The sequence below is a fragment of the Chlamydotis macqueenii genome, chromosome 2 (genome assembly GCF_036417535.1).
Source record: "Chlamydotis macqueenii isolate bChlMac1 chromosome 2, bChlMac1.mat, whole genome shotgun sequence".
Taxonomy (NCBI): domain Eukaryota; kingdom Metazoa; phylum Chordata; class Aves; order Otidiformes; family Otididae; genus Chlamydotis; species Chlamydotis macqueenii.
Window position 1 is genome coordinate 143,609,541 of NC_141557.1, and position 13,833 is coordinate 143,623,373.

At 38.1% G+C, this 13,833-nt stretch overlaps 1 protein-coding gene across 2 annotated transcripts in view; it reads left to right on the plus strand.

Annotated features, from left to right (window-relative positions):
• The window catches only part of ZFPM2 (zinc finger protein, FOG family member 2), a 320,460-nt gene that overhangs the window by 158,214 nt on the left and 148,413 nt on the right, over positions 1-13,833 (plus strand). For both annotated transcript variants that reach the window (XM_086741155.1, XM_086741156.1), the window contains one exon: positions 2,844-2,962. In XM_086741155.1, coding sequence (XP_086597281.1) covers positions 2,844-2,962 — 119 coding nt within the window. The remainder of the gene's footprint in view (positions 1-2,843; positions 2,963-13,833) is intronic.

Here is a 13,833-nt window from a genome sequence, read left to right on the forward strand (position 1 = left end):
ATATGCTGTACCTTGTACAAGCATAGCCAAAATGTCTGTATTTGCCAAAACATACGAGCAGATTATCCCTCCCAAGTCTAACATTAACTGGTAAAATGGATGCTGGTCATGGTGACCAGAGAGAAATGTATTTTTTTTTTTTTTTAAATTATGGACAAAGGAAATGGGAAGGTTATGCAGCAAAACGTCTTGGAACCCTGTTTGCAGTCCACTGCCCTGTCATGGTGTTCTGAGTGGAGGTGAAAAAACAGCAGCTTCAGTACAATTCAGCATGATGTTACCCCATCTGTAGTACACATCAGTGCAGTTTTCAAATATATTGAAATGTACCGGCGAAACTGCAACTTGGGACTGTAATAAATGAGAATGAAAGAGAGAAAGAATCTATACTAACTTATTTAATTATCAGCTGGAGGAAAAAATACAGTTTTGGAAAATAATTGCTTATTTTTATGTTTGCTTCAAACCTGAACTACTTACCAGGTATAAGACTCATGTTATTAATTTTATTTAAAATAAAAAATGTAATGATGTGTACCTTAGGTAGTTTTTTGGATATCAGTGGATGATCTGCCCTAAGTTTGTCGTTCTTAATCCATTAAAAGACAGGCCTGCTTGTAAATCCACAGGTACAGATAAGGAGTCACTGTTTGACTGTGTCTGAACCCTTTTCAAATGAAAAATGTCAGTGGCAGAAAGGGAGGCTGAATTATTTTTTAAAAGGGTTTTCAAAGATTCTCATGATTCCTCTGGTATCAGTTAAATGTGACATGTCCATAGACATGACTGTTTTTTAGTGTGTAAAAGCAAGCAAATGCTACAGTTTTCATCTCTGTGTAGAGAGAAAATGCTGCAGTGTGCCTAGGTGATCAACATGTTACTTTGCAATACCAGAAAGATTTCTCTCTTCCGTAATTAACATGTAAAGAGATTTTTTAAAGTTAATGTAATTTGTAACAGTGTGACTGTGAGAGGGAAAAAATGCTTTCCCCCCCCCGTTTAGATGCATATATCTCACATGTGTAAATTAGATATAATTAATCCATAAGCTTTCCTGCTTACATACTGCCTTTTAAAATGTCATAGCACTGTCACAGTGAGGACTCATCTGCACACAGAGAAGCTTTTGTAAACTGATACAGCTCTATTTCCTAGATTTGTTCCAGTTTGCAGGAAGGATCTGATGCACAATTTTACATAGAGTAGTTTTGCAATCTGCAACACTCAGAAGTGAAATGTAGATTTCTGTGCTTGAAAATGGAAGCTGGAGCCAAGTCTTCTCTTTGGAAAATGGTCAAGATTAACCCCTGCAGACAAGTAAAAACTTTGGAGCTTGCTTGTAACATAAATCCAGGCATCCATGGGAATGGTTTGCTGGGGAAGTCTGTGGAAACTGCCTGTAAGCCGGGAGGAGTTACTCACTTCCTCTGGCCCAAGGTTCATTTCACAACAACTGCCAGTTCTAAATCTGGGACAAGTTGACTTCTTGCACAGTTGGACTTTACCCTGTTCGTGGAAAAGCACTGTCCTGATTTAGGGTAGGGTTGTTGTGGAGGGACATGTTGATGTAAAAGGCAGTAATTACTGTTGCATCTGGTTGGTATGGAAAGAGAGGAAGGGTCTTTAGCAGACAGGGAGAATAGGTTGGGAGAAAGCATGGCTGCAGCGAAGTCGAGGTGAGCTCTGCCACTTGTGAGAGCCACAATAGATTTTCTGCCTACCTTCAAGAAGCCCAAAGCTTGGAAGTATAACAGCATGTAAAATTCAGTTAAACATCTAACAAGAAAAGCACAGATCAGCCCGTCCTCCTTGTTCCATTTTATCCCTCTTAATGTTTGAAACCCGACATTTTTTTAATTGTTCTAGAAAAGAATGTTAGAAATATATACATACCAGTTGCTACATTTCAGTGAAATATTTGTTCATATAAAAATAGGCTTATTGAAGAGACTACTTTCAAAGAAGGGTTGTCCAGACTATATTTTAATCCTGAAGTGAAGTGAAAAAATGTTTGGGACAAAGGTGGTGACTGAATTTTATTTTCCCTTCCACAGTAATGATCAATTATGTATTATTCTTTCCCTTTTCACTGTAAAAATGCAGAAAAGTTAAAGTGACCTAAAGTGACAATTTAAGATTTAAGTGTTAATTTTGAAGTCCTTACTTTAAAAATTTTGTTTAAATGACAAATTAGTATGTAATAGAAAAAAAATTCACTATCCCATGTGCTGATTACTTTTACATATTTTGTGTTAAAACCTTAAGCTAACAAATTATTTTGGATCTAATTCTGAAATGTTGCTGCTTATAAAACCTTACTCGGTTCAAAATCCCTTTTTTAACTGTAGTAAATGTTTTCAGTAGTTTTTTCAAAATTAGTACAGTTGTTATGGATTTATATCACTATGTGGTATGTCTCTGAATTTTTTAGTAGCTGAATGCTTCAGAATGTGGTCTTGTGACAGCAAAATGCATCAAGGAGGTTATTGCACCAGGTGTGGAGGCTGTTCCTTTCAACTGTCGTCTCTGCCCTCCTCAGCATTTCTTAAGAACTTTTATGAAACCGCTATTCTGAATAAAAATGCCTTCAAATTCTAATGCATGTGAAAAGATGCAAGAAAGGAATGAGACTTTCTAAATCAAATTTGAATAAATAAGGGAAAAAGATTTGTTTTTCTTTTGCAGGATGACAAGATCAGTTTTTTTTCAGACAAGCATAATTAATTCTCATTATATGGGTCCTCAGAACATTGTACGTATAAAGCCAACACAAAGGCAGAGGTGGTTGTTGTCAAGGCACAAGTGAAAGTACTCTCAACACTGCTTGTTTCCTTTGTTTGCAGGAGAGTTGGAGGTGGTCCAAAAAGACGGGGAGCGCAAGATTCAGAGCCGGCAGCAGCTTCCGGTTGGAACAACATGGGGGCCTTTTGCTGGGAAGATGGATCTGAATAATAACACCTTGGTATGTAGAAGCTCCGAGACGGTTCACGTCGTTATATTTTGTGTCATTCTTTAGGGAATGGCCTGAATTACTTCTCAGCCAGAGCATTTGAAAACAGGCATTGTTAGCTTTCATGGACAGTGGCATTTGACTCTTTTCCAATTAGTTCGTCTATGGCAATTGTCCATGTAAAGTTATTTGGAGCACAGGTTAATAGTACTGAACTTGTTAGTTTACAGAAGAAGGGAAATGTTGCTTCCTTGTTTGCTGAAACAAGCTGTTGTATTTCAATAGTAATATCTGATTTTTAAGTGGCTTTTAAAATTTTTCATAGCATTAATTGCTGAATACTTAATTTATATTAATAGATGGTATAGAAAATAAATAGCTACATTGTTTTAGGATAAAATTCATTAAATTTGCCTTAATGTTAATGTTACTGAACATAGCAAGATCTTTTATCAGATTAAAATTATTTTGAAAGTTATCAAAAAACATCTGTCATATAATATATTCTCAATTATTCCAATTGCAGAAAGTATGTGGACCAGATTACTTAAAAGCAATGCTTTGGAGACTTCAGTTAAGTGCACTGAAAATCGTGTCATTCCTAGGTCTTAATTTCATTTTTGTTTGTACTGGTTTTAAGTCCGAGCTTCAATATTGTTTGTATATAGTTCAAATTAATTTTTGGAGAGTATCTGGAAAGGTGACCCTGCATTTAAAAAAAGCAACAACTATCTCTAGGGGAAGGGCTTAGACAATCTTGGAACATGCCTTGCCCTGTGAGATACTTCCAAAGAACCATTACCTTCAGCTGGATCACTGTTTGCTATTACAGACTTCGCATGAATGTGTTAGCATAAAGACCTGAGGAACTGTTTCACAGAAGTACATTACATACATTTGGGAGCAGATATGGCTCTGCTGTAAGTTGAGAAGCTCATCTTCCCGGTGTTGGGGGTATTTTCCTGCCCTTGAAGGACTTGAAGAGAGTGAGGAGTGCTGAATTGCTGAAGTACCACCTGGCAGAGTGTGAGAGAGGGGTTATGAGGAAACAGTTTTTAACTGCTCACTGGAGAACCTATGCCTATGTATTTGAGTTCTCTTTCTACAGGCTTACTGAATATTAAGCACGTTACTTTCTGTAAATACATGTATTTAAATGGTAGTGTTTTTCTGATATGAGTACATAGCAGCCATTTAAGATCTTGATATTTTGTAGACTCTTTAGCATAAGTAATTAATCAAAAGATGCTAACAAGATGTTACAGAAAGTGGCATGGAAACTTTGCCTAATTTTCCTAGAGTTCAGTATTCCCAACACAGATCAGATTTCCAACTCAGGCTCCTGAATAAAGGGTGGATTTTCAAAAGTGCTGGACACTTAAAGCTTCTTATTGTTAGAAAGAGGAAACTGGACTATTTGAATACCTTTCTCCATTTTCTCCATCTATTTAATTTCATTTTTATTTCTTCATATACTTGATTCTTGATCGAACAGTATTTTCAAAATGTTTTTCATAAAATATCATTTGCAACAACTACCTATATTTCAAATAATTTTCTAAGATTTCTATTACTACTGTCGTCAATTCTCATGCAACAGAAACATTAGGCCTGGTGTAGCTCAAAGTCAGTCCACATAATACCTTAGGAAAAATGCTAGCTTTGTGTTGTCCCTGTTGCCCTTTTCACCTCTACCACTTCCTCAGGTATATAGGACTTGAAGATAATATTTGAATATGGGAGATGATGACCCTTCACTACAAAACTTATCACTATCAGATATTCTTAGGATGAATTTACAACATGGCAGCAGTTGTTCCTGTTGTTTCATTTTTGTTTTCTGAAGGAGATGCAGAGCAAGAGCTTGCTTCTCCTTTGGTAGCACAGACTTATATTAAGGTTTGTTATTCCTTTATAATGTTGGGCAAATATAACTTTTGCTCTAACAAAAATGTTCAGCTAAGAAGTTTGGTTTTAATGAACTTCTAATTTAACAGTGAGCAGAGCTGATTTTTTAGTTCGGTAATTAAAATTGGATGGAACAACTTTCTCAGACCAGTTCAGAGAGATGTGGGATGAAAATCTTCAGAACGTTTTTCTCACTAAACTGGAAAGATACTAATTTGTTTAATGTCAAATTACAAAAGAAAAAAAAAATCTATCTTTGTTAATACTTGAAAGGTTTTATTTTGCTTTGCATACTAATGTAAATACATTTGGAAATCTGAAAAAGTTCCTGTAAATAGAATTGTAGTTCTCAGCAATATTGTTTTGTCCCCTGAGCAACTCCATCCTTTGAGATAGTCAAAACTGAACTGGATATGATCTTGAGCAATCTGAGTTCGAAGCTGGATCTGACTTTGAAGTTTACCCTGCTTTGAGCAGGAGTTTGGTCTGGATGACCTCCAGAGGTCCCTTCCAATCTGAATTATTTTGTGATTCTAAGTAGTTTCTTTTTCCTCAATATCAGATGTTTCCTGTAATCCTACATTTGTTACTTTAAAATGCTATGTGAAGAAATGTAAACCTTTTGATAGAACTTTAATTTACTGTTTAAGCCACACAAACCCGGTGCCAGCTTCTACATATTTTCTTTTACCTTTTTTTTTTTTCCTTGAAAAGATTCTGGTTTATTTATGGTTTTTCTGTTTACTGGACACATTTGATTACTTTTCTCACTAGCATACATGCACTCGGTTGTTCATAAGGGGAGTTGTATTTGTTTACTTAAGTTATTTTTAACTGTTTTAGAAAGCGCATTTGGGTAAAGCCTCACCTTCCTAGAATTCAATCAAAATTTTACATCGGAGGCTGACAGCAGGTTTAGTTCATTTCTGAATGAGAACTTCAAACATTGCACTGTTATAAACATCTGATCATTTTTGGAAAAGAGCTTTAATTTTAATGTTTGGTGTAGAGAGGAAAGGAAATAAAAATTCACAGAACCTCAGGTGAGTAAATATCACAATTTTTGCAGCTGGTTTCTTTATTGGAAAATTTGTTTGTGACTGACTACAAGTATCTTAACCTGACTTCACTGTTCAGTGTTAGCAGTGTGACACTGCCTCCCAGGATTCGTTACCAAGCTGTAATGGTTTCAGCTTACTTAACTAATCTTGTACTCTCCACTGTATACAGCCTATATACATGTACTATCCTGTTGATGTGCTTCTTGTTTCAAGCAGTGCTGTGTTGCTGAATACAGTCTTACTGCTGTTGGCACAGGAGACGGAGCAAGCTGATTAATTCAGCATAGTAATTAATTGAGTCACTGTGCCAGATGTCAAATACTTTTTATATCTTTCAAGCTTCAGTCTTGAAGTATATTAACAATATAATTCACAGAATAGTGGAAGGTTGGGTACCTTGAACAAAAATGATTTAAGTGCTGTTTGGAATTGCAGTAGGAATAGCAGCTGTTGACTGTGTCAGCAGTGCCTCAGCATTGTCAGGAGATATGGTAGAGCAACATCCGTATCAGGACTACAGAATACTCAGACTCTAATGGTAGACTTGAAGTAGCTCAGTGACTAGTAAAATTCTTAATTTTTCTCATCTGTTGGCCAATACTCAGGAATTACAGAGTAATCAAAACCCCTTATGAATAATGTACCCCATTGCATTACTGTTACTGTTGATTAAACAATCTGCATGCAGCACTAGAAATCTTGAGAATGTTGTTTTTAAGAACAAAAAATGTGTCTCAGATCTTAGAACTTATATAGGCATTTGTGCGGGTTTTGTGTAGCGGGAGGCTCTATGGTGGCAGGTTCTGCAAGAAGCTGCTAGAAGTTTTCCCTTTGTCCGGTGGACTCGGACAGGTCTAGGGCGGACCTGCCGCTGGCCAGGGCCAAGCCAATTGGTGACAGCAATAACGTTTCTGTTATAATGTATTTAAGAATGGGAAAATAAAAAAAAAAAAAAAGGAGTTGAGAAGCACAGGCAGAGAGGGGGAGGTGTAAGCCTTGTGGGCCTTTGCGACCCTCACCCTCTGGCCTCCCACCGGGTGGCTGACTGGGCCGGACTTGGCCCAGCCTGGCCAAGAGAAGGGAAGAAAGGAGATGTGAAGAGAACCTGAGAGGCATCTGCCTGAGCCTGACGGTGAAGAATTTTTTTTGTGAGAGGAACGGCTGCAGATGCCAAGGTCACTGAAGAAGGAGGGGGAGGAGTAAAGTTGCTCCTGGCAGAGATTCGCCTGCAGCCTGTGGTGCAGCCCGTGGTGAAGCAGGTTGTCCCTCTGCAGCCCGTGGAGGACCCCACACCAGGGCAGGAGGATGCCTGAAGGCGGCTGTGGCCCGTGGAGGGCCTGTGCTGGGGCAGCCGTTCCTGAGGGACTGCACTCGGTGGAAAAGGACCACACGTTGGAGCAGTTCACAAAGGACTGTAGCCCGTGGGAGGGACTCCACATTGGAGCAGGGGAGGAATGTGAGGAGTTCTTCCCCTGAGGAGGAAGGAACGGTGGAAAACGACATGTGATGAGCTGACTGCAGCCCCTATTCCCTGTTCCCCCTGTACCACTTGGAGGGGGAAGGAGATGGAGATAATTTGAAATGAAGTTAAGCTTGGAAAGAGGGGAGGAGTGGGAGGATTTTTTTTTTTTTCTCTCTTATTATCCTGCTTTGGTTTTAATAATAATAAATTGAAATAGTTTTCCCTAAGTGAAGTCTGTTTTGCCTGTAACAGTAACTTGAATGATCTCTCCCTGTCCTTATCTCAAACCTTAAACTTTTTGTTATATTATCTCACCCCATTCCCTTGAAGGATGGGGGGAGTGAGTGAGAAGCTGTGTATCTTGGTCCTGAGCAGGGCTAAACTGTAACAGTTCTTTTGGTGCCCAACATGGGGCCGAGGAATTTGGGATAAGGATATTAATTTGGAGTGGTAACGGGCAAAACACAGACTGAACTCTGCTAGAGTTATTTGCTCTCTACTACACGCATAGTGTTTGTATCTGTCTGCACAATTGTGCCTAAAGGTTATTGCCTTTCATTTCCTTCCACTTCTACTTTCCATCAACTATTCTGTAAGAGTTGATAGTCCCAAGAATATGAAATGCACAGAAGTATCTTTTCAAGCCTAGAAAGTGTAATTCTAAAATAAGAGCTTGTTCTCTTGTTTTACAGTAAAAAGAGATCAGCTACATTTTTTGAGATTCTGTTTGAGATTTAATATAATCTTGCTGTTTCGACAAACAGACACATGAAGAGTTTTGTACAATACTGCTTTCTATGTACAGTTGGTGAGAGCTCACCTCTGTGAGAGAGGTGACATGATTTAATCACTGGTTTTACCAGGAAGGGTCCAACTTTGCACCTGGCTGCGTCATGGAAAATTAAGTAGTTTGTGGATACTTACACGGAGACAGGAATGTATTTCTAAGCATGAAACTCCTAGCTTGTGATTCCTGTCTTTAACAGGAAAGTGAATTTGCACAAATGTCAAGTCTAATGTGAACAGGCAGGTGAGAAGAGCAGGAGACCCCTCTAGGCTGATCATACAACCACTGAATGAGTAGATACTGCATGTAAGCAGCTCTAAATTCAAGACACTAGCAGCCTCTTTAAGAAAAAGCCATTTGCTTGCTTTTTCACAGTTGTAAATATTTTCCCTGTTTGAAGGAACAATTTGCTGAGAATGAGGCCATTGGAAATGAAAGTGGCACAGAACTGTGTAGCCCACAATGGACGCTGAGCAGCAGCTCATGCCATCACTCTGGTAGTCGAGTGGTGCCGTTCTTAAAGTCCTTTTCTCTTGGCTGTTGCCATCTAGTTTTTGGTGTTAATCTGTGCCCATGGCAGGGTTTTGTGGAGCAAAACAATGAGAAGCTGGATCCTGCCCGTTGTTCTCATCATCTTGTTGCAGGGAGGAGTGCATGGGGCAGGCCTGTATCGGCCTGATAAGGGAAAGAGGATTCAATGTGGTTGTGAAGGGAATCTGTGGGGCAAAACTGTGCAGGGTTGGGCCAGATGAGCCGTGAGATACAGCAGGGATCCTTTAATGGGATCTGGGAGGTTCAGTGCCAAAATATCACTTCTTCTGGAAGATACCTTCATGAAACTGTTTGACTGAGTAGCATGTGAGGGGTTGAGGAGCCAAGGTTCAAAATTCAGTTAAGTTGCTCACTTGCTAATCTATGACTGGTCACTTCAGGTCAAAAACCTCATCTCTGTAGTAGCCAGCAACTTTTAGTCTTTGGAGTTGCAGTGATAGGGTTTGCTGGGCGCTTGGGTTGGAGGTGTTGTACAGCCACCAGGACAGCTGGTGGTCAGGCTGTAGTCTCTGGTTCTCTTGTTCAAACACAGAAAGGGATAAGACAGTTTTTATCTTTAGATATTTACTTGCAAACGGGTATTTTGGTTCTTACCAGCCCAGAGCCATTTTTGTATTTAGTTACTAAAAATAGTGTATTTAGTAACGAATCTTTATTCTAATCTTTGTTATATGGGGTTTATATCTTTAAGTACCTCAAATGACTACAAAAGCATTTCTTTCTCATTTTTACTGCTGTTTCTGTCAGGCTCTTCATGTTTAATACCAGTTTAAAACCACTTCCTTCTGTCCCAAACACGAGCAGATGTTAAATTTAACAGCACTTCTGGACAGCACATTGTGTCACACCTGCGGCAGTGTGCTGATGCGCTATGCAAGTGTCAGGCTTGGCAACTTCATATGAACTGGAACATTAGAAAAACAGAGATATGCTGAGATGATGTGGACATCCACATGGCCATCCAAAATGGCCTTTGAGAACACATCACCTTACTTTTATGAAGTGCTCTGCAATTTATATAGACATGTAGTTGAGGGGAGTGCAATGACAGAAGAACTTTTAAAAAAAACTTATGTGCATAGTTATAGTTTAGATGCTTTTCTTTCAAAATAGTTAGCTATTTCTGCTCCTTTATTTCCATTTACACATCAGAGTTAATTTAAAACATGTTACTAATATAGCAACATGTGTTAACACTCTGAATAAACACTCCATTTTAAGAAAGTCAAAAGCAGTTTTCTCCAGCTTGCGGAAGTAGTTTCCAGAACACAAATAGGTAATGAAGCAACATGGTCGATGAAAAGAAAGAGCACATTGATCGTGCACCTCTGTCTGAATGCTGTTAGTACACTGCTATAGTATTGCGTGCCATTACCATAGCCTTAGTTGTAAGATGTTAAAAGTTTAAGGAACATACAAAGATGGTTTGCTTAACAGAAAACAAAACAAAACACAAATGTTCACAGGAAGACAGGATTGAAATTACATTATTCCTTTTTGTTTCTTTATTTCTGAATCGATGATTTCCAGAATGTAATATTATGTCAGTAGGGGTTTTTCACATAAAATCACTTCTGTTTTTTAACCTCTTTTCCTTGGTTACAGCCTTTTTTTAAGACCCATGTTTCATTTTGCTACCTGTTTATCGAAATAGCAGAACTGTAACATTTGTTTTAGAACTACCACCGGTCACTTTGAAAGATTTTTTTTTAATAATTCAGTTACTTGGTGCTTGCTATAAGCTTCTTCGTTAAGCAGACTTTTTCCTAATACTATTGTAATTAAGTAGAAGACATTACCAATCATTCTCATTAAACTAAGTTCTCTGGGAGAAAACTCAGTCAAGTATCTGTCTCATTTCAGCAAACTTCGTTTCAATAAGGGGGTCCTTCTCAAAATGGCAAGGTACCCTGGGACACATTGACAGGGAACTGCTGAGAGGTGAGCGAGGGGATGGCCCAGGGAAGGAGATGAGGCCAGGTCAGGAGCCTGGGACAGAAAAAGTGCAAGAAAATTTGGTTCAAGGCCTCCCAGGCAGCAGAAACAGAGGGAGACACAATTTGCAAGTGCCAGGCCTTTCCATTTTAGGATGTGGGGAAAAGCAGACAGAAGATAGCGTGTGCTGGAGCACATATTGCATTGTTAAGCTGTGGAGAGAGAACCAGTGCAATAAACTGTGCAGGAGCAACATATTCTTGTGCTGCTAGACTATGGTCATCTAGTCTAATCTATGTACCATAGGCTTTAAGACTCAAATGCTTTTTTTACTACTTCAGATCTTGCTGAATTTATAACAAAACTTTTAGAATGGGATATAGTCTTATTTTAAAACTTTGGGTGAGAGAAATAATTGATTTAGCTCCATTTAAGGTCATTCATGTAGCTCAGTGCACTGTAATACCTAACAGGCACAAGTTCAACACCTATGTATAGGATGAGGAATTTAACATTAAAGTTGTTCTCTGAGGAACTTCTTAAAATTCATACTTTTTATAATGATATTTCTTCCTGTTTATGAAACATATGTATTATTATAGACTAAGCAGATAGAAAATGTCAGATTTAAATATTTAGCAGTTTTTGAAATAACTTTCTTCTCACTAAATACTAAATAACACAATTTTTTTTTAACTCTGAAATAAAATTCATTTTCTAAAATGTTGACACATTTTTTTTTCAGTAGTTTCACATCCATGGAGCAAGCGTACCTCCATAGTTTTAGTGGAACATAAAACTATGAGGGTGCTTTTGTCTATGAAGACGTTTGCATTATTAAGCCAAGAATTTGGTAGTTACAATGGGCACTGAACTGAAGGACCTGGAGGCTTGTATTCTCTCTTTGACCACTAGAAAATAAAATGTCCTGGATGCTCCTCGGTTTCTTTGGGGCAATTACACATAAAGCTATGCCTGCCCAAGGGTAGTTAGCCTTAGTGTACATTGATAGTGGAGAAAAGCACGGTGATGCTGTTGCCTGTGGAACTGTAGTAGCATTTGTGTTGCACTCAGTACGTTGTCCGGATGTACTGTCTGGACATAAATATGACATATGATTATTAAAACATCAATGGATTCTTTCCATAAGCCTTGTGGAGGCAATAGCAGGCAGTTATTTGGAATAAAGTGTGCTGTAGAGAAAATTTTGGAGGGAAAAGAAAATTAACTGTAATAAAAGTCCAGACCAAGATACCATGTGATAGTGAAAATAACAAGATTTGAAATTATTGTTTATCTTCATTTAAATAAAAAAAAATACTTCAAGTAAAGGTATGGACCTGTGGTTTCAGTGAAGATGGTGGCTGCTTGCTGCTCACTTCCATACACTGGAATTCCAGGCACCAGTTCTCTTTCTGTCTGAATATGCTTGAGAGAAGTAGCTCGTAAATTTTCAACAATTATGGAAATAAAAGGTATTTCTACTTGTTTCGTTAGCAGCCAACTGCATTCTGTAAAAGTGTGGTTTTGAATGCTTTGAGTAGGAAAAAACCTTCAATATTTATAGCAAGTATAGTTAGTACAATGTGTGTGAATGCATAAATATATTTTACAATAGTAAGTATATTAATAATATATATCTGTACATACATATATACACAATGTAAGTGTTTGTGAGTATATAAAAATAGCGTATTCTAGCCAGAAGAAAATACTGACTGTTATTAGGTCCTAAAAATCAGAGTTTTATTTGAGATACTAATATTTTGCTGAACTTTCTTCTCTGTTCAGCTCCTTTTCTAATGATGTTGTGGTGTCACATAGCCAGTAGCAAAATTAATCCTTTTCCAGATACAGCAGATCTGATCTGCACCACTAAAATATGGGCAATACAGAGCTTGGCCTGAGATCTTAAGTACTGAGTAAAGTTTGTAAATGTCCTGGGCCTCATTTATCAAGCCCGGAGAACAAGTTCATCAGTCTAATCCATGCTGGCTCCCCAGGCTCCAGAGGAGCTGAAGAGACGCTCAGCTCCAGCCATTTGGGCTCTGCTGTGAAGAGCACAGGAGGCACCGTCGCTTGCCCTGCCTGCCAGTCCCAGACCGCCTGCAGCAGGGGGAAGCCTGCAGCAGGGGATGCACAGCTGGTACTCTGCCTGAGGATGTTATTTATTTTCAGGGTTTTGTGCATGTCCTAATATTCCATATGTGATAAATTAGATGCATAGCATCATCAGATTTGATATTGTTTCATATTAGTGTCACATCTTAAATAACTTAGTATTAATTAATAAACTTTTATCCCCTTTCTTTTCAGTAATGCATTTTATTATGTATTGCACAGACTAGGGAGAAGGCAAAAATATTTCAATGTATTTACAAAATGTTTCACGATTTATGAAACATTAAATAGTTATAATTATTTTATTTGAACTCTATAGCATACTTAGGGAATAACTGAGTTTTACATAGACATAATACCATCCTTCCTCTGCTCTAAGGGAAAGATAGCAGTCTGAATGCTGCTGATGCATTTAGAATAAACTACATAGCATTTGAGATATCATCATAGTTTATGTAGATTATTCTCTCTCTGAGAAAATGTCTTATAATTTAAAATTCTTCCTGTCACAGATTAGGATTTTATATCTTGTTTTTGACATTTGATTTGGTATCTGAAATGTGTAGAAGATTTTTTTTTTAAGTAAAACCTTCCTATATGTTAGTAATTGTTGTTACTTATGTTTTTATTTATAAACATCTCACATTTCCCAAAATACTTTTTTTTTTTCTTTGAAGCTTTCTTTTCCGCATGGTAGTCTCTGATCTGGGGGATGAGTGACCACTTTTTTTAAAAGGCGAAACTGGAACTCCTGCCATGTGTGAGGACATTGAAGACAAGTTTAGGAGAGCTGAGGGAGGTGTGCCTCGGTGCTGGGGAGGTGCGGAAGGATTCTTCCCTCTCTCCCCCTCCTGCAAGCTGTTGTCCTCACTTTTGGAAGAAAACTGGGACAAATTAGCATAAAAGGAAGAGAGCAAGAAAGCAGAGAACAATAGTAGGTCCAAAATATCTTAGTTTCTTCTTTTCTGCTTGTGTTGAAGCAGGCCTAGTTCTGCTATTGCTACGTTTTAATTCCACTATGGACCTTGTAGTATGTCTTAATCTTATCTCTTTGCTT